The sequence below is a fragment of the Lissotriton vulgaris genome, chromosome 7 (assembly GCF_964263255.1).
Source record: "Lissotriton vulgaris chromosome 7, aLisVul1.2, whole genome shotgun sequence".
In the NCBI taxonomy this organism is placed as follows: domain Eukaryota; kingdom Metazoa; phylum Chordata; class Amphibia; order Caudata; family Salamandridae; genus Lissotriton; species Lissotriton vulgaris.
In genome coordinates, this window is record NC_141695.1 from 42,141,084 (window position 1) to 42,169,040 (window position 27,957).

Here is a 27,957-nt window from a genome sequence, read left to right on the forward strand (position 1 = left end):
AACATATGTCTGATGTTGTTTTAAAAAGCTACCAACATGCATAATGTAGCCGCTGTTCTTGTAATGAAATCCAGATTCTCTAGTCATGTTAATATGCTCTCGTTTCAAGGGGCAAGATATGAGCCCAACCCTGCCACTTGGAAACCTATCGAGAATGTTAAGTGGTCCTCATGAAGTCCTTTTTTACATACTTGTGCATGTCTTTGTGGATTAGCATCAAACATTTAAACTCACAATAAAAAGTGTTAAGAGAAACAGAAAAGACTGTATATAAAAAGGACATATTCATATTACAAATAACAACGTTTGTTTAGGGACATGTAGCACAACCCAACCACCAGTGCTACCTTCATTTCGCCGAACTGAAACATGCTTGTGCCATCATGCGCAAACTGAATAAATGAACCTCTTGGTGGAATCTTATGTAAATCATGCAATTCTGGCTGATACTGTGTCCTCGATGAGGAACCTGCTCTGTATGACACAGTTACAACCATTTCAATGATCAATGTTAGAGAGATACCAACACACCCCTTGTATTCTAAATATACACAACAGTGCTCGAATCATCAGTTTACTCAACCGAAGGTGGAATCATCAAGTGTTTTTAACTGGAGAATAACATCATGTAGTTATTCTATAGCCTTATAGCCCGCCATAGCGGGCTATTCTGGCTATTTAAAGGCCCGCTCCAGCGTTAAAGGCCCGAGCCGAAGGCTTTAATAGCCGGTGTAGCCCAGCTACAAAGGGCTATAAGGCTATTAGAACATTCTGCCACTAAAAGGCAGAATGTTCTTACAAATAAAATAAAAATGGCCTCTGGAGCCCGGGAGGACTTACATCCCCTCAGGCTCCGAAAGGCCTTTGTAAAACAAAATTGGAATGTTGCTTTGCAGGCTTTTACCGTCCCGTAGAAGCTCAGAGCACTCCATTGTATTCAATAGAGTGCTCCACCTTCCAATGTTCTAATGTAGAAAAAAACAATATACCATTAACTGACATTACTCGTTGTACAAGCAGCGTGTTGTTCTTTCTTGCAACCCGCTCCCGCATACCTGTATGCCCAGTACACGCCTTATCTATCATCTACTGCAACCACCTGACTAAGTCGACTTCAATCCTGGTCCCAGCTATATTCCTAGTGATCCCTGCATCTTACGCATGCCGACCACAGCGACGGACTACGCGGTACATGCTGAATCGTCTGATCATGTGGCGGCCATATTACAGCAATAAGCAAGAACCCCTAGGATGGATTCACCTAGCCGGCTGTTATGATCTTCTATTTCTAATATGGAGCATGGAGCTCTGTGCTGTAGTGTTCTATGTTCTAGCTATGTGTGGATGTTCTCTACCCTGGCAGTTGCTGTCTGACTGGCCAGGGGAGAGCCACGCTTTTCTTACTCAGGAACTCAAATAAGAATAAATCGTCTTCCAACTCCTGCGATACTTAATCTGCCTTAAATTCTTCCACAACATTTTTGTTTCAATATGTTATAGAGAGTCAAAGTTCGATAATAACTCCTCCAATTTTTTTACCTTCACCTGGACCTTTATTAATAGAATGGGAAGATTGGCTACCTATGTTTGAGAATTACTTAGATGCTTTAGATGGTTCAAAATTTAGTGCTGCAAGAAAAAAAGCTTTACTTCTAAATAACATAGGCAAAGAAGGCCAACGCATCTCTAAGTATTTACCAGTAGCAACTTTACCAACTGGCAATGCAATTGAAGATGTTTATCTTGAAGCTAAAAAACGTCTAGAGGTTAGGTTTGCGAAGGAGATAAACATTGTCATGAACCAATACCAATTTTACACCCATAGGCAGGAAGAAAATCAATCCATATCTGAATTTGTATCCAAGCTTAGAGAGTTATCCCTGAAATGCAAATTTGGAGCAATGACAGATGAGTTAGTGAGAGATCAACTCATAGTACAATGCAGATGCAAGAAAACGCAGGAACGACTTTGGGCTGCGAAGAATCCTTCCTTGAAAGATGCTATAGACATAGCCAAGGTTTTAGAACAATCTCAATATTGCATGCGTGAGTTGAATAAAAAAGAAGGTGGTAACGGAACCGTCTCTTCAGTTTCCATGCAGATACAGATGTAGCAGCTGTTTCAAGATCAGGAAGATTTTCCTAAAGAGGAAGACAACAAGTTAGATATTGCTTTAGGTGTAGGAACTCGTCCCACAATGCTGACTTTCTTAAATGCCCTGCTTTAGAAAGGAATTGTTTAAAATGTGGACGCAGAGGTCACTTTTCCAATATGTGTAGGAAATCTTTTAAACAACGTGTAGCAGTCATAGATGATGACAATGACAATATAACCCAAAATGCTTATTTGTCGGGTGCCACTAACGATATTCCTTTACAGGTTGACCGAATCTTACTTGTTGATGATCCCAGCGATGATCCCAGCAATCAGAGTGGTAGGAAAAATAGACCCAAAGCAAGTTTTAAGATTAACAATGTCTCTGTAGACTTGATGGTTGATTGTGGTTCATTGTACACCATCATTCCAAAACATACCTATGATAACTTGCGGCCTAATTGTACTTTATTGCCTAAAGATATAAATCCAGGGGGATATCAAGGTGAAACGATAAATATTATTGGTTATATGAAGTCTGTTATTGAGTTCAAAGGCAGATCCGTTGCAGGCAAGGTTTATGTAGCAAGTGATGGCCCACCTATTTTAGGTTGGGAGCACAAATTTGATCTTTCGATCATTATTAATCCCAGAGCTCCAACCCAAGGTCTGGTGGTGGATGATTTGCCCCTAGAGAAAATTTTGGAAGAGAACAAGGAGGTGTTTAAAGATGATTTAGGGAGGGAGGAGCTACGCGGGCATCCAAGATGGTCGCGTGAGCAGAGAGCTCCCGAGACCCGCGCCGCCCTTCCTGATATATCCTGCACATATCCTGATTACTTCGACGGGCTTTTGGAGCACTACTCTTACTGAAGCTGTCGATCCTTTTTTGGTCGAAATCGGACCTTGGGGACCAACTTTCTACTGTCCTCAACCTTCCGGCCTGTCCACCGACGCAACCGGGGCCTCGCCTGCCTGTTATGGCCGAGCTGTAATGCAACAACAACGGCTACCTGACATCTGGCCCACCGGCGGTGTGCCACTTTCACTTTCGGTTTTCGGCCTCATCGTCTTTGTCTCCTCCTACTTCGACTTCGCCTGCCATTCTCACGGAGCACGCTCTCCTTCATCGGGCTGCAAAGGGACCCGTGGCATTCTCTCTTAACATCACGCCTCAGAGTTTTTTGGGCTCATCATCGTCCCGCCGACCTGGGCATCTTCGGCTGAAGCTGCATGCAACATGGCGACAAAACCCGAGGCGGAGAAACGCAGGAAGGCTATGACTCGGGGTGGGTCGATCCAATCTAATATGATCGAGCGCTATACCCAGCCAAGAGGCTCCCATGGTGGTGCTAATGTTAGCTCTGAAGGCCCTCGAACGGACATGTCGTCTTCCACTGAGGTGTCGCTCCAAGACCTTCTGGCCGCCATCTCTGGACTTAAGGCCGATATGAGTCAGCAATACGAGGCCATCGTGTCCAAGATAGACACGGTGGCTGTGGATGTTACTCTTATTCGTGCCGATTTGGCCAAGACGAACGAGAGGGTGAAGGCACTGGATTTGAAGGCGTCGAGCCTGGTGACCGACATGGCGGAGGCACAATCCGAGATTGGGAACCTGCGCTCCTCACACGACCTACTGCTTAGACGCATGGAAGATTATGACAATAGGGCCAGGCGGAACAACATACGCCTGGTTGGGGTGCCGGAAAGTGATGGTGCTGCCTCGATCGATCTACTGGTCGAGGAACTTATTGTCGCTAAACTCGCTCCGGTTGGACTCAGCAAGTTTTTTGCCGTAGAGCGTGCCTATCGTTTTCCAGGAGGTCAAGTGAAGCCGGGTGGCCCGCCGAGGCCCATCATCGCGAGGTTGTTTCATTATCGCGACAGAGACGCTATCCTGCAGGCGGCTCGTAAACATGGCCCGTTGAAATATGACAACAACTCTATCTCCATCTATCCTGACTTCACTCCCCAAGTGCAGCGACAGCGGTCTGGATTCCTCGGAGTGAAGCGTCGCCTAAGGGACCGGGGACTGAAGTACGCCATGTTGTTTCCAGCTCGTCTGCGGATAGAGTTCAGGGAACGAGCTTATTTCTTTGATCAACCGGACCATGCTAATGACTGGTTGGACTCGCTGCCTACAGAGGATATGGAGAATGGGGGCCCTGGTGGTGCGAAAGGTGGCGCAACGGCCCAGGAGTAACGTGGGCCCCCGAAGGTCCGACCTGAGACTATGGACTATGTTGAGTAAATTCACTGTGAGCTATATGTTTATGCCCGGGGCGGTGCGGGTGCGGGTGATTTCTCCCTTCCTCCTCGGGGTGTTCTTTGTGTAGACCAGATGGGGCGACAGGCACACTGCAGTTTGGGGTGGCTTTTCAGTCAGCAGGGGTGCAGGGTGGGGGGTGTTGTAACGGGTTCTTGGTTGGGGGATGGTTCTTGGGGTCTGGTTTGTGTTTTGTTCTGTTTGTTCTGTTCTCTTTTTCATGGTATTTCACTGATTGCACCTACTCCGGCACTGGGGTTGTGGGAGGGGGTCGGGGCAGATTGTCTTTGCTGTGATGGGGGGGGGTGAGATGCAGGTTCTTTCATGGAACGTCAACGGTTTGGGTGACAGGATCAAACGGGGCATTGTTTTGCAGTTTCTGAGGCGCCATGCCCCTGATGTTGTATTCCTTCAGGAGACCCACTTGATCGGGAATGCCTGTAAGGCTCTCGACCGTCAGGGCTATCGTTTGGTGGCTCACGCTGGTTTTACTTCTGGGTCCCGGGGAGTGGGTATCATGGTGAAATCCTCTCTAGCTCTTGCAATTGACGATGTTACATTGGACGATCGGGGGCGGTATGCTGCTGTCTCTGGGAGGTGGGAGGGTAAACCAAATTGTGTTAGTGGTTGTATATATCCCCCCGGGGCTGCAGGCTACCACCTACGCCGACCTCGGCAAGACCCTTCTTGGTCTCCCTGATGGATTGTTGATCATGGGTGGGGACTTCAATTCTGTTATGTCTGGCGAATGTGATCGGCTGCCTTCAAGAGTTCTACCGCCCTCCTAGATGTGGCTTAACGAGATGGTTGATACCTTTGGTTTGGTGGACGTTTGGCGTTCACTACACCCGTCTCTCCTACAGTATACCTTCCACTCTGGGGCGCATGGCAGCTTGTCTCGTATAGATTATTTTTTTATGCTGGCTTCCACTCTGTCCACCGTCCGGGAGGTTCGCCATCTCCCACGGGGTATCTCCGACCATTCCCCCTTGATGATTAGAGTCTCGGTTGGTGGTTTGCTTGGTAACAGGATTCCCCCGGTTCCCCCCCTGGCACTTCCGAAACCCCCGGCTACGCTCTGATATGGTGAAGGCGATTGACTGCTATTTCGATGAAAATATGGGCTCTGTCACCTCCCCAACTGTTCTGTGGGAAGCCTTTAAGACAGTTCTTAGGGGCTCCGCATTATCTCTCATTGCGGCTGAGCGAAGGACTAAGAGGGAGGCTGTTCAGGCCCTGGAGACTGAGATCACCGCGCTTGAAAGTGGGCTGGGTGGAGACGACACGCCGGCGCTGTTGCACACGCTGGAACTGAAACAGGCGGACTACAGGGCTTGTGTCACTGATGCTGCTAAGCTGATGCGAGAGAATCAATTGGGCCGGCTTTATGATGTGGATGACAAAGCTAGCAAACTCCTGGCATGGCTGGATAAGGCTGAACGAGCGAGTCGTGTTGTGCCTGTTATTGTTCGCGAATCTGGTGTGACTGTCTCCGACCCTGGCGCGATTGTTGATTGTTTTGTGGATCACTTCCGGAAGGTTTATACCCCGGTGAGTGATCGTGACGAGGCTGATTCCAGGCTGTTATTGCGCGATATAGCTCTCCCTACTGTCTCGGAAGAATACGGCCTTGCTCTGGAGGCTCCCTTTACCGTGGACGAGATTGCCCTCACCATCCGGTCTTTACGCTCGGGTAAGGCGGTGGGCCCGAACGGGTTGCCCATTGAACTCTATAAACTCTGTCCAGACAAGATGGCCGCTCATATGTGCAGCATGTTTCTCGATGCGCTTGAGGCTGGTTGCCTCCACTGGAGCAGCGCTTGGCTGCCATAGTGGTCATTCATAAGGATGGCAAACCTCGTGACCACTGCGCCTCCTACCGTCCCATTTCTTTGCTAAACGCGGAACCCTCAATCCTTGCCAAGGTTCTGGCCAATTGGTTGCTGAAGGTGATTTGCGATTTGATCCATCCAGATCAATCCGGTTTCATCCCGCACAGGAACACGGCCCTTAACCTTCGTAGGCTTCATGGTGTTCTCGCGAGGGCTGCAACTCTCACGGAGCCGGCAGTGGTGGCCTCCCTGGACGCCACTATGGCCTTCGACACCATCGAATGGCCCTATCTCTGGGCGGCCCTCGCCAAGTTTGGCTTCGGCCCTAACTTTATCGCCTGGGTCAAGCTCCTCTACGCACAACCACTTGCTCAAATTGTGGTCAACGGTAGATGCTCTGACCCCTTTCCATTAGGCCGTGGCACTCGTCAGGGCTGTCCGCTTTCCCCGCTCCTATTCGCGCTGGCGCTTGAACCCCTTGCGGCGTGGCTGCGGTGGGAACCCTCGATAAAGGGGATTCGGTGGACACCAGATCTCGAGGATCGCGTCTCATTGTATGCCGATGACATCCTCCTTTATCTTACTTCCCCCCAAAAGTCTCTTAATGTCCTCTTCGACGTTCTTACGTCCTTCGGCAAGAACTCCGGGTTGGTCATCAATTGGACCAAGTCCTGTGTCTACGCTGTAGCCGGGACTTTACCACCTTTGCCCCGCAGGGTCCCTATTTTGGTGCGACGGACGGTTTAAAATATTTGGGGATTCATGTCTCTACGGTCTCCTCGGTCCGGTATGAGCGGAACCTGTATGCTCCGCTCCGCCGCCTCAAGCAGGATGTGAGAAGGTGGCGTGATCCGCCCCTATCTCCATTGGGTCGAGCGGCGCTCTTTAAAATGATGTCGCTCCCCCGCTTTCTTTATGCTCTACAAAACTTTTTCGACCCTGTCCCTGCCCGCTACTTTCGCGAGGTCGAGAGTCTGCAGCGACAACTGATTTGGGACGGTCGCGCCCGTATTGCACTGTCCAAGCTCACCCTCTCTTGGTACGATGGGGGTATTGCTTTGCCGGATATTAGACGATATTATTGGGCCTCACATCTGAGCGCTATCAATCATGCGACGTACTCTTCGGACCCTGCTCCCGCCTTTGCTCTGGACAAAATGTTGTTGCCCGGTGGCAACTTTAATAGGGCTCTATACTCAAAATCACCCATCCGTCTCCTTACAGGTCCCACGAAGTGCGCGGTGCGGGCCTGGAGGGACGCTACTGTGGCCACGGGCTGGGGTGGTAAGCTGACGCGTATGACGCCGCTGTATGACTCGGATCGTTTGGGCAGCCTGTGGAAGACGAAAGGGTTTGATAAATGGGACATGATTGGGATCAGTAGGGTGGAGGATCTGTGGGCACGGGGTGCGGTGAAATCCTTTGCTCTTTTGAAACTGGAATACCGGCTCGATGACAGGGAACACTTTCGGTATTTGCAGATCCGGCATGCCTTGTCATCGTCTTTCCCCCTGGTACTGTTATTCCGCAGTCCTCCCCCTTGGAAGATCGTGTCTTGGACGGACATCTCCCCGATAGCACGATCTCCTTGATATATAAAAAGCTCATTAATAATAGGGCTGACCAATTGGAGAAACTTCGCGCTTCTTGGACTGCTGACGGGCTTGAACTCGACGACGAGGACTGGCAGTCCGCCGTGTCCTCCCCCAAGGAGGTGGCTATTCCGGCTCGGCTTCGCTTTGTCCAGCTGAAGATCCTCCACCGTGTGTATGTGACTGGAGCGCGTCTGGTACGAATGGGTCTGGCTTCGGATGGACGATGCAGGCGTGGGTGCGGTATGGACGGTACCTTCCTCCATATTTTGTGGGAATGCCCGATGGTTTCGGCCTTTTGGTCTAGAGTGCATGACGTTATGGGATGTGTCACCAGAGTCCCCCTCCTCCCTGAAGCACGCCGTTGCCTGCTCAATGTGTGGGAGCCTTCGGATTGCAATGCTGCTCAGACGCTCTGGGTCACCTTGAGCAATATGGTCGCGAAGAGAGATATAGCTCAGCTTTGGGGCTCCCCTAGACCACCATCACTAAGTACCTGGAAGGAGAACATGGACTGGTGCATGTTTCGAGAAAAAACGGTATATGAGGCACGTGGGCGTCCCAGGAAGTGGTCCAGGGTCTGGGCTCAATGGAATTCGTATCGTGGAGATATTTGCTCCCCCCCGCTTGACTATGAGGCTCCTCTCCCCTCTTCCCCATGATTGCCGTTCCGTTTCTTGTTTCATTTCCTCTTTGGTCTTATTCTCCTTTTCCCCTTCATGCTCGCCCCCCCCGCCAGCTGCGCTCCTGTACTTATCGGTTATGTCTTCCCCTTTGCCCCCCCCTCTCTACGACCCTTGCCAGTATGATACCATGTGTTTCTGTGTTGTTGTTTTTCTCTACAAAACCATAAAATTAAACCTTTCTTATCCTGTATGGTATGATGCTATGTTCCATATGATAATGTATGCTCAATAATGATTGCTTCAACGGCGTACTGTCTCCTAATCTCTTCTTATGTCCCGTCGCATGTGTCATAGCGGCCGGCCCCGCTGGGTTGTAGGCAGACGCTGTGTACTGTGTTTTTATAAATAAAGGTTTTAAAAAAAAAAAAAAAAATGATTTAGGGTGTTTTAAAGGGTATGTACACAAGATAGTGTTGAAACCCAATGCTGTTCCTATACAGCATAGAGCGAGAAGGACACCTTTGGTAGCTAGGTTAAGGAGATGCTTCAGGAGATGCTTACTTCAGGAGTGATTGAGCCGGTTGAGAGCTCATCATGGGTTTCTCCAGTAGTGATTACAGAGAAATCGGACGGCAAATTTAGATTTTGCATTGACCTCAGGTCCCTCAATCAGAATGTGGTTGTTGACACTTTCCCACTCCCAAATATTAACAAACTTATTTCGGCGTTGAGTGGTGGTACATTTTTCTGAAAGTTAGACTTAAAGAACGCTTACCACCAGATCAAGCTACATGCAGACTCTAAACCCCTTACTGCCTTTATCACCACGGAAGGTATATATCAATGTACCAGGATGCCTTTTGGGCTTTGCTCTGCGGCTAGCATCTTTCAAAGGATGATGAATGTACTTTTCAAGGGAGTGAGAAATATCGTCTTCTTTCGAGATGACATTCGGATATTTGGTAACACAGTTGCTCAACACAATTATACACTTCCTGAGGCTTTGTCAAAGATTAAAGATTCAGGGTTAACACTTAGGCGTGACAAATGTAAGTTTTTGGTAGACAAAGTAGACTATTTGGGGTACGAGATTTCTGATTTGGGAGTAAAACCTAAAAGAAATTTAATAGATGCCATTAGGTTAGCTCCTGTTCCTTCTGATAAAGACAAACTTAGGTCTTTCTTAGGTTTAGTGGAATATTATTCCAAGTTTGTCAAAGATTTTTCTTCAAAGACAACTGATTTAAGGGGCTTGATGAAGAAAGGTGTTGGTTTCTCTTGGGGTGTTCCACAGCAGTCTTGTTTTGAGAACATAAAAAAAGACATTTGTGTGGCAGGGATTCTCACACTATTTGACACTAAATGTCAGACAGTACTCACTGTTGTTGCGAGCGCCACAGGTCTACGTGCCGTCTTAGCACAAATTCATAATGGTCAAGAGAAGACCGTGGCATTTGCATCAAGAAGCTTGACCAGTTCAGAGAAAAATTACTCTGTTATAGAACGTGAGACCTTGGCTGCTGCTTGGGCCTGTGAATACTTTAGGACTTATCTGTGGGGATCGAGGTTTACATTGAAATCTGATCATAAACTCCTTGTTAAAGTATTGTTACCAGGTGGAGACGCCAAGTGTTCTGCTAGGTTGGCTAGGTTAGCTTCTCGCCTTCAAGAGTACTGTTACAACATTGAGTACATTCAGGGGTGGAAAAATACACAAGCCGATTGTTTATCGAGACTGTCACTGGACTGGAAGACAGTTGATGAAGTAGCTGACTTAAAGAAACAGAATGAGGGTGCTGTTGCTTTTGTGCAAGATGTTTTGAGTATATGTGATTCTCAGGCCTTAACTAAGAGTGAGTGGATTGATGCCATGTCTACAGACTGTTCTATGACTGAGCTTAAGAAACTGATACTGACAGGATGCAAGAGAGAGAGCACTGTTTCAGTTACCAACAGGACATTTGTTAAAATGTTGGACAAGCTCTCTGTCTATGATGATACTGTGATCATGCGAGGTCACTTATTTGTTCCTCCGATTTCCTTGAGGAATAGTTTGATTATGCTAGCTCATGAAGGACATTTGGGTCAAACGAGAACTAAACAGAGATTGAGAGCGAATTGGTGGTGGCCAGGTATGGATGCGGAGGTGAATGCATGGATCACCAAGTGTGAGGTTTGCAGAGAGAGTGATAAACGCCTGAGGGTTGGTGTTCAAGCTTTCTCTGGACACATCTCTGATCCGGGTCAGCCTTGGCATACCATATGTTTGGACTTCATAGGACCAATGAATAGTTTGAAAGAGAATTTATGTTTTGGCATTGTAGTTGTTGATGTGCACACGAGATGGATGATTGTTAAATTCACTAAAGGCATCACTACTTCTACTACTATTCATGCTATGAGATGTATTTGGAGAGAAGAGGGCATACCATTAGTCCTTTTAACGGACAATGGTACACAGTTGACATCAGATGAAATGCAGAAATTTCTTTCAACGTGTGGAATCAGACACAGCCGTACCTCTCTATATAACCCACAGGGTAACGGCATTGTTGAGAGGGCCAACCGTTTAATTAAAGGTGCCATACAGATGGCAATCTCTAGTGGGCAAGATGTGGAATCTTTGGTATCAGAGATGCTGTGGGCTCATCGCTCAAGTGTGCATGGTGTCACAGGTAGGACACCATTTGAAATGATGCGTGGTAGACTACCTAATACTAAACTTGTACCAACTTGGATGAGAGACATTATTTCTGGTAAAAGTGTTTCTATTGATTCATCTTCAGTTGCTTCTCAAGAACGTTTGATTTGCAAGAAAAATTATAACAAGACAATTTGTCCTGGAGATTGGGTCAAAATACGTTCTGGCAGACCCAGTTCCTCAACAAAGTTTCTTGGACCTTTTAGGGTTAAGGTCACTTTACCGTATGGAGTAATATTGGATAATGGTGAGGCTGTATAGGAACTGTCATCCTCCAGGTTATCTGAAAGATTACATTTGTAAATAGGATGTGCACCCTTTTTCTTTCACTTATGTAATGCCACTGTTGTATTTTTATCTATCTTATTTCCTTGTTTTTTTTTCCTTATTTGTTTATTTATATAAGAGAAGAGGATATGTTATGATCTTCTATTTCTATTATGGAGCATGGAGCTCTGTGCTGTGGTGTTCTATGTTCTAGCTATGTGTGGATGTTCTCTACCCTGGCAGTTGCTGTCTGACTGGCCAGGGGAGAGCCACGCTTTTCTTACTCAGGAACTCAAATAAGAATAAATCTTCTTACAGCTCCTGCGATACTTAATCTGCCTTGAATTCTTCAACAACACCGGCCCACATAACACCATCTGGGTTAGTACATTTCTTGTGTACCATTTTAATACTACTCACGCTGGAGCAGTGTACATCAAGTGAAGGAATACATGTCTGTTAACAACAACCCTTAACCTTTTCGGCTATGTCGTGTCATCATCATTTTAACTCAAACATCAGGGGCTGTCATATTTAAAGTAGTACTAACCCAGATAATACATGACAGATACAATGTCAACATTATATATGAATGTGGTAATTCCTTAATTTATAGTTCATAGTTATATATATTACCATTCAAATTATATCTACCCTATGACATGGTGTGGTAAAAAAAGAACTGATGCAACTCAAGGCAGCACAATGCAGGACCTCAATTGCAGCCGTCGCTGCTCCTCGTCGGAACTGATGCAGTGTGATGCATCTTTTTCCCAGGACCTCACTCCACAACTCTCACAGCTCCTCATTGGCACCAACACAACTCAATACAGTGTGCCAGATGCATCAAAGGGTTTTGCCCATTCTGTGTCTATGGGAAAATGTGTTCATGCATATGACCCAGTGTGACATAGGACCTCACATTTCAGCTCCTCATCTAAACTGATGCAGTGTGATGCAACTGGAGACAGGACCTCACAACACAGCCCTCGAGCTCCTCACCTGGTCCCTGTATCCTGATTTTTTTCAATACCCACACATTCAAAGAGTGCTTTTTACCACAAAATGCCTATTTTAAATACATTTTACTGGATGCGGTGTATCTAATGCCATTTAAATACATTTTTACATGCACCACTTATTTTTGGAGCCCCTCTAGGGAAGGCTGCACAGAAACATCATGCACAATGTACCCAAATTCAAATCCTAAAATTAAACCCTTGTTGTCTAAGTACCTGCTGGAACTTCATAACCTGCAGTTGGCAAAAGAAATAAAACTATTCCTGCTGAGATTGCAATCAAAGTTCAACTCTTCACACAGAAGGCGGCAATATGTATTCCTTTCAAACAAACGATCTATGCATGAGTGCAAAGGCACGCCCTTACCCTGCTCTCCTCCCCCTGGTCCCCACCTAGCTCACCATATCAGCCTCATCCTGGATGAGATGGAGATTGGATTTTTCTCTCAGGCAGAACTGTTGGCTGGAGCTCCATGACTTTTGCTCTTCCGAAAAGTAGAAGCACCTCCCTCTGACGAGCAGCCATCCGTTGGGGCAGAGTACACATCCGGAATCTAATATGAAGAGGAGGCGCTCAGCCGGAGTCATTGTTTACAGAACTTCTTACATATATGCATGGTACTCTAATTAGTAACTTAAAAAAGCAACAATTCAGCCTATTTCACCACTAAGACTATACTCGTATCCCTTTTTAATGATTCTTAGGTGAGTTGTGGGAATGCTGGGTGGCAGGAACTTTATGGATCCCTACAGATTCCTGAACTTTCCCTCACAGAAAGTTAGAAAAACATGAGATTGTATCCAAAGTTTGAGGTTTGCTGAGCATTCTGATACAAATATAGTGGGCTCCACACAAGTGACACCATACTGGACTCCCCTGAGTGTTTAGTTTTCATGAACGTCTAGGCATATGTTTGTCTCAAACTGGAAGGAGCACTTTTAAATCTTCCACCAGGCAGAAGCAAACTTGTCTTTTAAGGCTTGGGAGGGGGGTGGGAGCGACACACAGCCCCTCTCCGTTAAAGGTTAGGGGATGGGGTTCTGGGAATGACAAAGGCTCAGGGTAGGGAGGAGTTGCTGCAGAAAGGTATTAGATGATTACCTATGAATGGTGATAATCTTCAGAGCAGCACATATTTCTTAAGAGCTGCAGCAAGAACGCCAGTATTGAAGGGGGATATATTTGTGATTACAAGCACTATCTGCATATCTCGTACTTTAATATTATACACTACTCCAAAAAGGGGTAATAAATTCAAGGCAGCTCAAAATATATCTGTTCCATGGCCCCACAAATCCTCCAGATGTCTCCAGATTGAATACAAAGTGAATGTGGCCAGGTTGGGTAAGTTGTATTACAGAGAATATGTACTAAGTGAACATGCTCAGGGGGAGACAATGCTAGAAGTATGCTGGGATAGCTAAGGTTTCAAGGTCCCCAAGTGGTACAAGGCAGGACAAGATAGTTAATACCCAATGTGATAATAACCTGATCCTTAAACAATTTCATGAGGGCTCGTAAAAGGGCCTCAAACGTGTTGTCTGTAAAATGCATCAATGATTATCCAAGTTGGATTTCAGTCCCAACCGTTGACCTGTTGCAAAGTATGGAGTTCGATACCCCTTGTCTGGAGACGAGATAAAGCTGCCACTCAAACAGATAGACTGGGGCAAGCCCCGGGGATGGGGGGGGGGGGTTACCCTTTGAGTATTATGCCCCTTATGAGTCACTTCTTGCCAACTTTAGTTGTAAGAGTCTACTAGGGTCAATGGACTGCTGCCTTCATCTATCGGGTAGGTGATGCTGGTGGTTCTCCCAAAGCATGATAGAAATCTCCTATTGTGAACTTGTATTCCCTCATGTCACTTCTAAACCCAGATTAAAAGGTCCTGGAGAAGGAGTGTTACTTATCTCTTGGAGCTGATGACACAGATCATAAAACAGTTCAGAATGGCTTGATTCCAGGCAAGAACAGACTTTTGAAACTGTGCCAACTATTTATAGTTATGGATTTGGCCAGGAGACAGCATGTTTGCCCATGGATGGCCTGCTTGGATATTTAGAAGCATTTGACACCCTTACTTGCTGGCAGTGTCTGCAAGATTGTGATGGGTCTGGTATATATACAGTGTGTGAAGTTAATATACTCTCAACAATTGGCCAGACTGCATGAAGGCAGGCCCATTTCTTACACATTCAGGGTTGAAAGGGGCATACACCAAGATAGCCAATTGTTCCTTGATATATTTGCCTTGATGATGGAACCATTTGCATGTTTGCTGCAGGTCAAGGGACCAGGCAGGGGCATTTTGAGTTGATGATGGTTTGCTGACCACAGTCTCTGGGATGATTATGCATTGCTAGGACAAATAGGCTCTCATTGACATAGAGTAGAGAAGCAAGCCAGCTTGCTGTTCAGCCCTTTACCAAGGTGAAAGGCAAATAATTCACCGCATTTATGCAAAACTGTGCATTCTTGTCCTTTCTCCCTGCGATGTCGCCATTTTGGTGGCCTTGCACCACCGTATACACCCTTTCACCATGGTGTAGAGGTGCCTATGTTGCATGCAGGGTTGTTTTTGTGCAAGAAGGGGCACTTTCCTGTATAGAAACAATCCCAAGAGGCATTTTCCTCTTTCCATACGTGCTGCAGAATAGAAAGAGAAATAAACAGGAGAAATGAACAGATTTCTCCTCGTTACACTTCACCTTGGGAGGCATAAAGATTTGGGGATTCCCCCAAGTTTAAATTATTTAGTAAATCTGGGGCAGCATCAACATCCATGGGTGGTGTGAGGAAACACCAACCTCAACCCCCATGGAGCCTTCTGAGCACAGAGTAAGGCTAAGTAGCAATTTGTGCTGTGTCACTTACTCAAGGTTTATGAGTCCATACAGGTTGGCTAGCGTAGCTTCAAAAATCTGATTCAGAGCCCTGTCGCTCATAAACCATTTTATGTGGTGCAAAAGTGACACAAGGCTCTCATAAATACCCTCCCTAATAACTTTACTGGAGACTTTCAGAGAAGGATGTGGGCTGAATGTAAATTGGGGCGAATCCTGTTTATTCACGTCTCTAGGCTCAGGGATGATTGACGTGGGTCTTTGCCACACAGTAATTCACAGTGGAGCTATGATACATTCAGATATTTGGAGAGAACATGTATCATTCAAAAAAGGATTTGGCGGAGGGTAGTGTAGGCTGGGCACTGTCTTCTCTGTGGCAGCCACTCTCCTTTTAGAGTGCACTTCTGGTTGTCGCCAATGGGTATAGGGGATGTTTCTAAAATGCTGGTGCTGCTCTGGGTCTTGCACCTCTTGGCAGCACTCCTGGTGGTACTGAATACAGGTTTCTTCAAGGAGTTGCAATTCCTTCTCAAACCATTGATGTGGGGCTCTGGTAGAGGATGGGTAGCAATATCAAATCAATTCAATTTTTAAAAGCTTTATTCGGTGTATAATAACATCCATATAAGCATAGATAAAAACATGAATTACATCTTCTATTGCATATTGTACAATTGACTGAGCGGAGGAACCAGAACAAATAAATTAGCAGAATGCAATTTCAATATGTGCAAGTGGCGCAGTAAAGTGACTTGTGCAACATACGATATGCCTAATCAAAACAGTTGTATATGCGTATTATTGTTCCGTGTCAAAATACCGAGCTAACAAAATAATGCATTTAGTTATTTAGATTATCAGGTTAACAAGACCAAGGATAGCAGTTATTTGAATATAAGACATGTGCAAAATGCGCTAAAGTAAAAAGTATAAAGTGAATTGTGCATACAGTTCATAATTACAGTTGCAACTATTGGTCTTATTTGTAAATGTTTCAAATACGTCACCAATCCTTATCTATTTTCTTAGTTTCTTTCTGTGCAAATAAAGTGCAGGATTTCTATAAAAACAAGGACTTCCCAAATGTATATCTTTTAAAGTACAATTGATTTTCTAGCGACAATGCTTTTTAAAATATAGGATGCCGTAAAGAAGCATACATCGGGACCCCGTGGAGTCCTGCCCGGAAACGGAGAGATGCCTCCCCAGAGCAGCATGGTGAGTCAGGGCTGGGCCGGGGGGCGGGAAGAGAGGCAGTATTCGAGCGGCCCCATACGTCAGCGGGCCGCTACACCATTTTGCTCATTATTTGTCTTAAAGCCGCGTAGGCTCCAACGATGGCCCATATTTGTTTAAAAGTCCTGGAGAGGGGCTTGGGGGCAAGTTTCCCTTACCAAGCCCTGTGGCTCTGAGGCCCCAGTAGTTTTGAGAGCCAGATGGCTCACAGGGGGCACAGGTCTATTGTCTAGAGCCTGAGGGCTCCAACGAAGCCCCCCCCCCCCATTACTTTTAGAGCTTAGATGGCTCCAACCAAAATGCACTTTATTTGTTTACAGCCTCGAGGGCTCCCATGAGTGGCGCAGTTTGCTTCAGAGGGCCAGTGAGGGCCCATGTCGTAGTTTGATCCACAGCTGCCCAACAAGTAGTGGCCAGCTGCACCGTTTAGGTTTTCCTTTCTAGGGACATGTATTTTGAATCCAGGAGTGAGACGCAATCCTTTACCTATGCCCTACCTTGGCCTTCCACAGCTGCGCAGCACTTAGTGCCAGCTGCAGTGTTTAGGCTCCTTGCTATTGTCCTCAGCTGCCCAGCAAGTAGCGGGCAGCTGCTACATTTAGGTTTTGGCACAGTGGCGCAACCTGGACCTTGCTGTGATTTAGGTGCTAATGTGAGTTATGTACTAATGCTTTGGGTGTTAGGAAATGTACTGTGTGTAGTATGTTTTGCGCACCCTGTATTCTTATACCTCTACATGTGTTTATGCTTAGGAGGTTGTTTTACCTAGTATAGTTATGCTAGTGAGTTTATGGTTCCCTGTGTGATATGCCTAAGGTGGTTAGGAGTGCGTAGGATGTACTTACCTTCTACCAGTGGTTACTGGTTGTGTGCTACATTTGCTATTTGGTGCTACAAGTATTATATGTTCTAAAAATTCTAGTTCTAAAAGTGCTTATTCCTGACAGTGTTCCACGTGGCCCTGTCCCATGTATATAATCCCTTGTAAATATTGCCCGTGCCAGTTGGCACAATGTACATCCTGTGATTCTGATTCTGATGTGTTTTGATAATACAAAGGCTATTTGTGATATAACCTTTTGTGGAGTTCCTTTTGTGGGGGGCCTGGGATGTTGTTGCTGGTGGGTGCGTGCATAAATGCTTTACACATGGCCTCCGGGGTAAGCCTGACTGCTCGTGCCAAGCTACCAAGGGGGTTAGCAGGGGCTATCTTTGGCGGGTGACTTCCTTGCCCTGACGTAGAATGGTAGTCTCTGCCTGGCTTTGGAGCAAGCCTTAGCCAACCAGAAATCGCCATTTCTAACATTGGTTGTCAGCGCTGGGAATTGGACTTGTGTTTGCACAGTACCACAGCGATAACTGGCTTCACTGCAAAACTCTACAATTTAGATAGTCACATGGAAAGGGATTATTGTTTCTAAGTTTGTTCTAAATGTCATTTCTTTAGAAATGTGTTTCTTGTGCACTGTGAGTCCCTAGCTCGGGAGGGTAGATCATCCCCTAAGTGCAGTGTGAGTTTTCTGGGTTCACCAGTAAGGGTGGGATCCAGTGGTGGCAGCAACAGTGTGTCCAGTACATGTGTTTCCCGTTCCCGGAGTAATGGTACCTGTGTCACGTGGTGGTCAGGTTGAGAAATCAGGGGTGGTAGAAACTGTCTTACCAGTCCGAGGGGGGGTGGGGGGGGATGAATGGTGTGAGTTCCCTGGGATGGGGAGCTTTCTGAATACTTGGTGTGAGTTCTCTGGGTTAGGGAGCTTGCTGAATACTTTGGTGTGAGTTCTCTGGGATGGGGAGCTCGCTGAATACTTTGTTGTGTACTCTTGTTTTTGCTCAGACACCTAGGTTCCTTGAGTTAAACTTTTCTCGAGAACGTCCGTCAAAATGGAGCCTGCTTTTGATTTCTGTGGTATGTTTAGATACAGTATGTTAGAGTGGGTAAGATTCCTTTTCCGTAACGCCGAGGACTCTGCCATATCCCGGTAAGGGAGCCTGTTCTTGCCTGCGAGGGAGCCTGTTCTTGCCTGCGAGGGAGCCTGTTTCTGCAGAGAGCTACGCCTCGCCGGACCCGCTCCGCTGGTCCCGCAGCGCGGCTTTCAGCTGTGTTTTGAAAATCGACAAGAGGGCCAATCTACACTGACCAGCAGGGCTGCGAGCATTTGCGGGGACTCCAAGGACCAGGAGTCCCTGCGCGCCCCGGGACCACCTGGGCTGCTCTCCCTGCCGGCCCCGCCCACCCGCCATCAGCGTCAAAAAGCTGCTACACCAGGTACACAGCGGATTCCTTTTCCGTAACGCCGAGGACTTTGCCATATCCCGGTAAGGGAGCCTGTTCTTGCCTGCAAGGGAGCCTGTTCTTGCCTGCGAGGGAGCCTGTTTCTGCAGAGAGCTACGCCTCGCCGGACCCGCTCCGCGGGTCCCGCAGCGCGGCTTTCAGCTGTGTTTTGAAAATCGACAAGAGGGCCAATCTACACTGACCAGCAAGGCTGCGAGCATTTGTGGGGACTCCAAGGACCAGGAGTCCCTGCGCGCCCCTGGACCAGCTGGGCTGCTCTCCCTGCCGGCCCCGCCCACCCGCTAGTTAACTGGTCAGCTACAAAAAGGAGGTATCGCCCCCGCTGCGCGGGAGCGCGCGGGAGGGCGCCGGGAGAAGCCCGGGACAAGGGCGGGACCGTCTGTGGCCGTCCGTGGTCGGACAAGGTTGGGTTGCGCCCAGACTCCTGGTAAAAAAAAAAAAAAAACATTTTTTCAGATCGACTGGTCTATTTCCAAAGTGTCCACAGGTACTCTTGTACTAACTGCCCCCACAAGGGAGGGGGACATACTGCATAAAAAGCACAGTGGAAACTTTTACCCTCTCACTTAAACACTTAACCATGCCACTGAGATCAGGGAGAGAACGGTTAATCCATATTCAAACATCTAAGGGAGTAGTCTCTGGCCCTTTGGACGCCTTTATCACTAGGGCTACTGGAATATTGGAAAAAGAGATAGAAATGGTGGAAAAAAGGCTATCTATCGATCTTGTCACAGGAAAACGCTCATCATTGGGCACCCTAGCATCAGCAAAAAGCCCTGTCCCTCATGCAGCTTTTAATTGCATCTCTACAATCGAGACTGAGGCAATTGTCCAAATGGATGGAGATGGGGTAAATCGCCAACCCTCCCTAAACTACCAAGCCCAGACACCCAACGTCAACCAGTCAGGGGACAATGATGTAAGCCAGAATATAGGGGATGATGAACACAGTATGGTCAACTCACCTCAATCCCTTGATTCCATACCACCTACATTGTTTGAGTCGATCAAAACAAGCCCAAAACCGACATCCCGGAAGCGAAAACACATTTCAAGTCCACAGGGGGATAAAGTTCTTAAACAGCCCAAATTGAACGACAACAGCAATGTGAGTTATCCACCCCAACTCCCCCAAGGTTTCCCAATTGTGTACTGTCCATCCTTAGCTTCCCTGGGGTCTTCTGACCCCTGTCCCACATGCCTTAATAGTGACGACACATTGTTGGTCAAAATTGAGGCTTTGTTAAAGACTATATTGCTCCCAGTCCTGGAACGAACTAGGTTGATGACCGCCAAAATAGACGCTCTAGAAACAGCAGTAAACACCAATCTGGGCCTATTGAAAAACCTTGTATCATCATCTAGCCCCGGGGTGGGGGCTCGTAATTTGAACCAGGCTCAAAAACAACCAGCAAATCACTCCTCTACGACTCAGGCAACCAAGCCGGTACTGCCTGGAGCAGTTGCAGGGATAAAGTTCAATGCCACCAAAACCAATGCTAGCAGAGGCCTCCCAAATAATCCACCTAGGGTGACCAACCAAATCAAACCCAGCTCAGCTAAAGCGACCAAGCCATTATCTACAGGCTTGGCTACGCACTCTAATACCACCCCTGCTCAACTACCTAGCAGTGGTACTATCAAACCCCAATCCCCTAGGACACAGCCGGTGATTAAACAAAAATTGCGCCTCACTCCTCGAGTCAATTTACCCCCAGAATCATCCAAATATACTATTGTTTTAACTGGTGTAGCTCCCCTACGGGATGGTATTAAGGAGACCCAAGGGGAACTGCGGAACAAAGTAATATATTGGCTAAACAAGAACCGCCCCCTTCCCCCATCATCCCCCACAGAAATCCTATATGTAAGGAGAGTAGACTGGGTGGGTAAAGGCACTAAAGATCTGGAAGGGGACTGTATCTTGATAACTTTTAAAGACCCCTGGGTGGTTAACCTAATACGACGAAAAGCAAGATTTGCCCGGCAGGGCGACGTCCAGACTTTGGACCTCGCTTACTTTTATCCCCATTCATATACCAACCATTCTCTAGGACCACACCATTGGAGAGTGAGTGAGGGGAGGTTTAGAGGGCCCAGAACACCCCAATTTCAACAGTATCCTCCACTCTTCAATCACTTTGGAGCGCTGTCTGATTTGGAGCTAGTGGATTGACTGTGTCCTCCATCCTCACTGACTAATCATATCACTGACTCCAGGGAAGAATTACAATCCCCCTTTAAAAGTGCGTCACTTCCAACGGGTAACCAGCCCATGCCACATAAAAAGGTAACAACAAGGGTCTTGGCTGAGGGGGGAAGTGTGGAAAAGATCGACACCGTAGAAAAAGGGGTTAGAAATATGCCAAAAAGCACCACCCGTACCTCCCTCCCCTCCCAAGCTCACTTAGGCATTAATCATGCTGATTCCACCGTAGCAACACTTAATATCATGTCATGGAATGTCGCTGGAGTGAAGGCACGCATAGACTCTGAGGACTGGCTGGAGTTTATTGATAAATTTGACATAGTATTACTGCAAGAGACCTGGGCAACTACACATACACATAGAGTTGGTTATATAAACTTTTTTAAACCTGCAGTTAAGAGTAACAAAGGGCGAGCTTCAGGGGGTCTGATTACATGGGTTAAACAGGACTGGGGATACATAATTACAGACCTTTATGTGGATCATCCCGACATCCTGGCAATCAAGTTGAGCAAGGAAGGGGGCCAGGATATGCTCATTATCAACATCTACTCCTGTGGTCTCCCCGGTGGCCGCTGTCCGCCGTTGGTGGGTGTACTGGACAATCTTTTGGCAGGGTGGAACAAGGGTTCATTGATCCTCCTAGCCTGCGACTTAAATTGCACAATTGAACCGCTCTATTCAGCAGGGGATAGCTGGGGGCAGGAAGAGGATGCTACTTGGAATATACCGGATCTAAAGATTAGTAAACCGGTCAAAGCAACGGAGGCTTCCCTGATCTGGACTGCTTTTTGTCTTACCTGGGGCTTAAGGGCTGCAAATGGTCGTACTCCATCTGACCTTGGCGCAAATTATACCTTCGACAATGGCATGAGGAAAAGCAGCATAGACTATATTCTTTTTAAAATTGATTTTTGGAACCTGTTGGTTGATATGGAAATTGTCCCCCGTCCAGAAAGCGACCATAACCCTCTATCCCTAAAACTAAAGGTGCACGGTGTGGCAAGACTGGATGCTCAAATCAATAACGGGTTTGGAGTTGTAACCATATCAAATGATCGAAGGAGACTGAAGTGGTCCAATATATCAGCCGATGAAACCATGCAGACCAACATAGCAAAAGTGGTGATGTTCGCATCAGATAAAATGATGCCCAAGGACAAAGAGAGGGGTACCATGGAACCCAACAAAATTATGGACTTACACGCCCAATGTTTCTCTGAACTCAAGTTACTTACTTCCAAACCATGTCAGAGGGGTGTTGGGCAATTACCTGCCATCCGGGCCAAGTGGTACAACAAAGACTGTAGGGAGGCTCATCGCATCCTAGTCGAAAAAGTTAAATCCAGAAATATGCCTGATGTTAAGGAGGCCAGGAAACGGTACAAAAGAGTACAGTGGGAAGCTAAGAGGGAGTACGAGGATGATTACTGGGCTGATCTTTTGGATGCCACCAAGTCAAACAATCAGACTAAATTTTGGGATGTAGTAAAATGGGGGAAGGATGGTGATTCCCGTACCCCAACCAATCATGTGTCCCCAGAAGCCTGGATAACCCACTACTCAACTCAATTTAGCTCAGTAGGCATTGATTCCCCCCCATTCCGAATAACCCGTATGTAATGCCTCACAATGAACCAACTCTGATCTTCTCTAACATCGAAACAGAACTAGCCCTTGGTCTAACCCAACGGGGGAAAGCTCCTGGTCTAGACCAGATACCAGCTGACTTGTTTAAATCAAACCCAGCTCTATGGGTACCATATATAACAAATATTGCTAACGCCATAGCAAAGGGCGCAGGTATTCCCAAAACATGGAAGGGGGCTGAGATTCTCCCTATATATAAAAAAGGAGACAGATCTAACCCGGGCAACTACCGCCCTATTAGCTTAATCGACTGCCTCCAAAAGGTCATAGACCGTATGATCTTGGCCAGAGTGCAGGGGTGGATGGTCACCGAAAACATACTTTCTCCCATGCAGGCTGGCTTCAGAGCTGGCACGAGCACCATTGATCAGGTGCTCCGATTCTGTATGATCTTTTGGAAGGTGGTCTTGCTAGGCGGTGGTACCATCTTTGCCGCATTTATAGATCTGAAGTCAGCCTTCGATCTGGTACCCAGGGGTAAATTGTGGCAGGTATTGAGGGATCTGGGAATGCCTGGGGCTCTACTGGAGCTGATCATTAGACTGCACGAAGATAATTATGCTAGGGTAAGGTGGGGAGGACAGGGACAACATACAGATTCCTTCTCTGTAACCCGAGGAGTCCGACAGGGGTGCGTTCTCGCGCCCACTCTCTTCCTGCTTTTTATAGACCAAGTGGTAAAATTCTTCTCGGCCACCCACACTGATGCCCCGATTTTGGCAGGGACCAAATTCCCCATGCTTATCTTCGCTGACGACACCCTACTCCTATCCAAGACCCGCTCAGGCCTTCAGCGGGCCTTGAACCGTTTTGAGGAGTTCTGTGTGATAAATGACCTCCAGATAAATGTGGGTAAAACCAAGTTTATGGTTTTAACTAGGAACAACTTCATACGCAGTAACGTTCAGTTGAGCGGGGCCAACTTGGAACAAGTTGAAACCATGACTTATCTGGGGGTCAATTTGGACCGCCGTTTGTCGTGGAAAGATCAAATCGCGAAGCAGCACTTAAAATTTGCCCAGTTGACTGGTTGTCTTCTGCGCGATCTGAAGAAATTTATCACCAAACGGGTCATCCCAGCCCTGAGAATATACGACATTAAAATAAATGCTGCCATACTCTATGGGGCTGAGCTATGGGGGTACATGGACCTTTCCAGTCTTTATAAAATCCAGTGTAAATTTTTACGGAATTTGGTAGGGCTACCGCAGTCTTCCCCATCAATACCCCTTTGGCACGATATGGGCTGCCAACCGATCACAGATTTAGCGAGATTCCGAGTAGTGGCTACTTGGAGGCGATTATGGACCTGCCCGGATCTCAAACTATTTGCTAAAGAGTTAGCTGAGGTGTGGTCCATGGGGGGCTCAGAACGAATCCCTTGGCTTCGTTCGGTGAAAAAGAGCCTGCACGACATGGGTCTACAGCATCTGTGGGTCTCCCCAGGGACCAACACTTTTCCTTCAAAAAAAGAATTCAAAGAACTTTTTTGGGCTTCAACCCGCCATTCTTTGGTAACTGCTTCCATCTCTGGTACCCTCACAGGGCGATTCTTAAGTTTTAAGACGGACCCTTCCCGTGAGGCTTACTGGGATATCATCACCAGGCCACTGGACAAAAAACTCTATCATCAGTTCCGTGTGGGTGCCCTACCTTTGAACTCATTCACGTCATCCTGGGGTAAAACCACTTCCAGTTTTTGTAGCTGGTGCCCAGATCATAATGAACAGAAGGTCATTCATTGTTTGCCTGTCCGCAGTATTCCGTGCCCCGTTCCACTTGGCTAAAACCCCTGTTCAAATGTCTTCCATGCAGAAGGTCATCCGAGGCAATTTGGATGTTAAAAACTAACACCTGGGAAATTTTCGTGATATCTCTGGCCAAATTTTTAGGGTGGGCATGGGCAATTAGGACTAGAAGGAATCCATCTTAATTGTACCATGTTCTTTGCTTTTTTAGTTATGGGTTTATATATGTCCTGTACAAATAACAAAATTTAATAATCTGTTTTTGCTTGAAAAGTGTTTTTTACATTTTTTTTTTACTTATGTTTCTTTCTTTGTCAAAATTTTGTAATGTTTCTTACTCATGTCTTTTATGATTTTATTATCGAAATAAAGACATTAAAACCCCGAAACCCCGGGTAAGGTTCTGTGAAGAGAGAGATATAGAGGTGGAGTGATTCCAAAAGGAGTGGCTGAGGTGTCTTCCAGCCCAGTGTGGTGGAAGAGGTTCAGAGTAGCCCAGCTAGGTCCCGGTGTAGGGGCCCATGTCCTGTCTCTGAGGAGAAGGAGTGGGTGGGACTGGGTGTCTCCAGGTGCCCGAAACCCAGTCTCAGGGCCTGGATTGTTTCTTAAAGGAACATCAGGTCGGGGACCTAGACTGTACTAACAGGCCACTTGAGGAGGAACTCCCAGGGTGTAGAGAACATGGAGCGCCTGAAAGCAGGGCTCTAGAAGTTCTGTTGTCTGGCAGTACCGCTCCAGTTGGGAGGGTGCAGAAGTCCAGATGGAGGGGAGCGAGGGGGATAGGCTCCCCAGTGGAAGAACCAGTGGGTCAGGGGCCAGCCAGAAGAGCTGTGTCACCGGGGAGTGACCATTGTGATGCCACTTCTGTCCTGAGTGACAGGCATACTTGTTACACTACACATTAGTTATGTGTCACCCTCAAGGAAGTCCTGGTCGGCCAGGCATCTGACCAAAGGGAACGTCCCTCGGTTGGATAGCCAGTAGCCGGTGGTTCTGGATCTGGACGTAAGGGCAACTGTAAGTAATGTCCTGAAGTTACAAGAAGAAACTTCTGCCTGAAGAGAAGGAACTGGGATTACTGTCCCTGGCCTGGGGGATTGGCCGGCAGTGGTTGCCTTGCTGCTGAAGGAGAAGAGAAAGCCTTAGACTTTATTTTCAACTTGTGAAGTCCTGGTGCGCCAGGCATCTGACCAAAGGGTCAATCCCTAGGTTGGGGACCAGGTTCAGGTGTTTGCCTGTCCTGGACGGCAGCGCGACTGTAGCCAGTGTCCTTGCAGGTTTGTCTTCTAGGGGTACCACTCCAGTTGGGAGGGTGCAGAACTCTGGAAGGGGGTACAGAGGGAGTCTGACCCCTGTGCATCCGGTGAATTTGTATCCCAGGTGGTAGACCAGTTAAGGGAGCTGTGACCTATCCGTCATGACCACCCTGGTGTCCTATAGGCACCGCACTGAGCAACGTCCCCCTGGAGCCACGCAGCCTCTGCTGCTCGACACTGCCCGCGAGCCGCAGCCTGCACCGCGACTGGCAGGACACCGCAACGTGCAAAGCCTCGCTACACCATCTTTGTACTGGTCTGACCGCGGTCACTGCTGCTGAGGTAGTGAGGTCCCGAACTGATGGGAGAGTTGTGTTCTGGAGGGTGCTTCTCCTGGGAGAGTGTGCAACCCCAGAATTAGAGGTATGGTGGGGCATTCTTGCCCGTGACCTCTGGTCAGCCTGAGGGTGCGGACCGTAGGTTTAAGTATCAGTGGTAGTTTGGAACTACACTGAGAAGGAGGGTGGAGAATGGCTATTGTAGGCCAGGGGTTACTACCCCCCACTCTGTGGATTGGCAAGGATCAGTGGCATCTGGGTGGCCTACGGCCTGGTCCTGGTCGTGGACAACTAAGGAGTACTGGTAGGGTAGCCTGGTTGGGCCTGCATTTTTTTTTTATGTATGTGCTTGTTTTTGTGGAACAACGTGGCGTAGAACAGGAGGGTGTCCCTGCCTTGCGGGCCCGCGTCCGTGTTCTATCGCCCAAAGCAGGGAAGTCCATCACAGTGGTGATTGGTCTGCCCTGCGGTTTGGCTGGAAGGGGGTTGTGTTGGACTTGGCCCTTCTTACAGGTTCACCCCTGAACATTTTGCATTGAACTCTGAGATAAGTATAGTGATTTTTAGTCTTTGCGCACTTTAGCACTGTGGCGCAGTGTAAAGTGCATGCGCTCTCTGAGTGCGTGTGTGAGATTGGCCTGCCCTCCCATAGGAATTCATGCGGGATATGTGTGTCCATGGTAATTCCTGATGCGTGGGGTGTGCAAGGTCGAGTTTGGTATGTGCGAACTCGTGTGATTAAATACTGAGCAATGATGTGTGCGGAGTTAATGTGTCTGATGTGGAAGTGCCACGTCTAGAAGTTGACATGTCTGTGTAATAAAGGTGAAATGACTGTCTGGCTTGTGATTGGCTGGAGCTGGCTGGTGTGCCTGGCTCCAGGAGTCAGGATGGGTCTGCCCCGGTGCTGAGTGGAGAGATCTGCATGTTGATGTGAGGGAGGGGTACACCTGGGACCTGAATAGGGCTGGGCTTTGCCTCCACAATGCTGGCTCCGCCCCTGTGGTGCATCTGATGCCCCTAGCCTGGCCAGTGAATGGGGAGAGGGGCTGAGCACAACAGAGTGCTCCAGAACCAGCTGCATCTGGTTTTCCCTCACCCTGCACCATAGAGACAAAGGGATTTGGTGTATCAAAAGAGGCTGTGACCTCATGTTAAATGTTCTTGTGTTCCTACTTGAATCTACCAGCAGCGTTGTGCTGCTGGGGCCCAGGGTAAGGCTTGCCTCCCTTGGCCCTGCCCAGCCCCTGGATTGCTGATGGATTTTGTTGCTAGAGGATTTCAATGGTACCCTTCTGCCCTGCCCAGCCCCTGGATACATGAGGGACTTTTTACTTTGTTGGGAGCTGTTGGCTCCATCCTTAAATGCTCCAGGACCTTGAGACCCTTTTTTGCTTAGCCCTTAAAGTCTCCAGGACCTTTCTGTGTCCTTTAGCGCCTGGGATGCGCTTTGCTGTGAGCTGTCCGTGGTGGTGTGGGGTTATTTGCGGGTGCCCACCCCACTTATTCCACCTATTTTTAGCATACAGGTGCTTTATACATCGCCTCTGGGATAAGCCTGACTGCTCGTGCCAAGCTACCAAGGGGGTGAGCAGGGGTTATCTTTGGCCGGTGACTTCCTTGCCCGGACGCGGAATGGTGGTCTCTGCCTGGCTTTGGCGCAAGCCTCAGCCAACCAGAAATCGCCATTTCTAACATGTCGTTTAAAGACAGAGCTCACTGTGACAGGAAACAAGTCGAGTAGCTCATTTGATTTTTTCTGGGCCCTGCCAGGGTCGTAGCAATGTCTTCCCGGGGGCCCGGAAGGACTTGTAGAAAAAGCCTGACCCTGTCTGGTCAGGGTTGTACCACAGGCCCCCTCAGCCCCAGCGGTGCGGGGGGCCCAAACCTCCAGGGGGCCCCCTCAGCACAGCAGTTCGGCCAGAGAGCTTCAGACTGAGTCCGGCAGGGGGCCCTCCATGTACCCTGCAGGTGG

The 27,957-nt window shown here is 47.7% G+C and overlaps 1 protein-coding gene across 1 annotated transcript in view; it reads right to left on the bottom strand.

The window, feature by feature from the left end:
- LOC147700655 (killer cell lectin-like receptor subfamily F member 1) overlaps positions 1-27,957 on the bottom strand; it is a 181,294-nt gene that overhangs the window by 130,470 nt on the left and 22,867 nt on the right. The window contains exon 4 of the mRNA XM_086928465.1: positions 12,804-12,955. Coding sequence (XP_086784591.1) covers positions 12,804-12,955 — 152 coding nt within the window. The remainder of the gene's footprint in view (positions 1-12,803; positions 12,956-27,957) is intronic.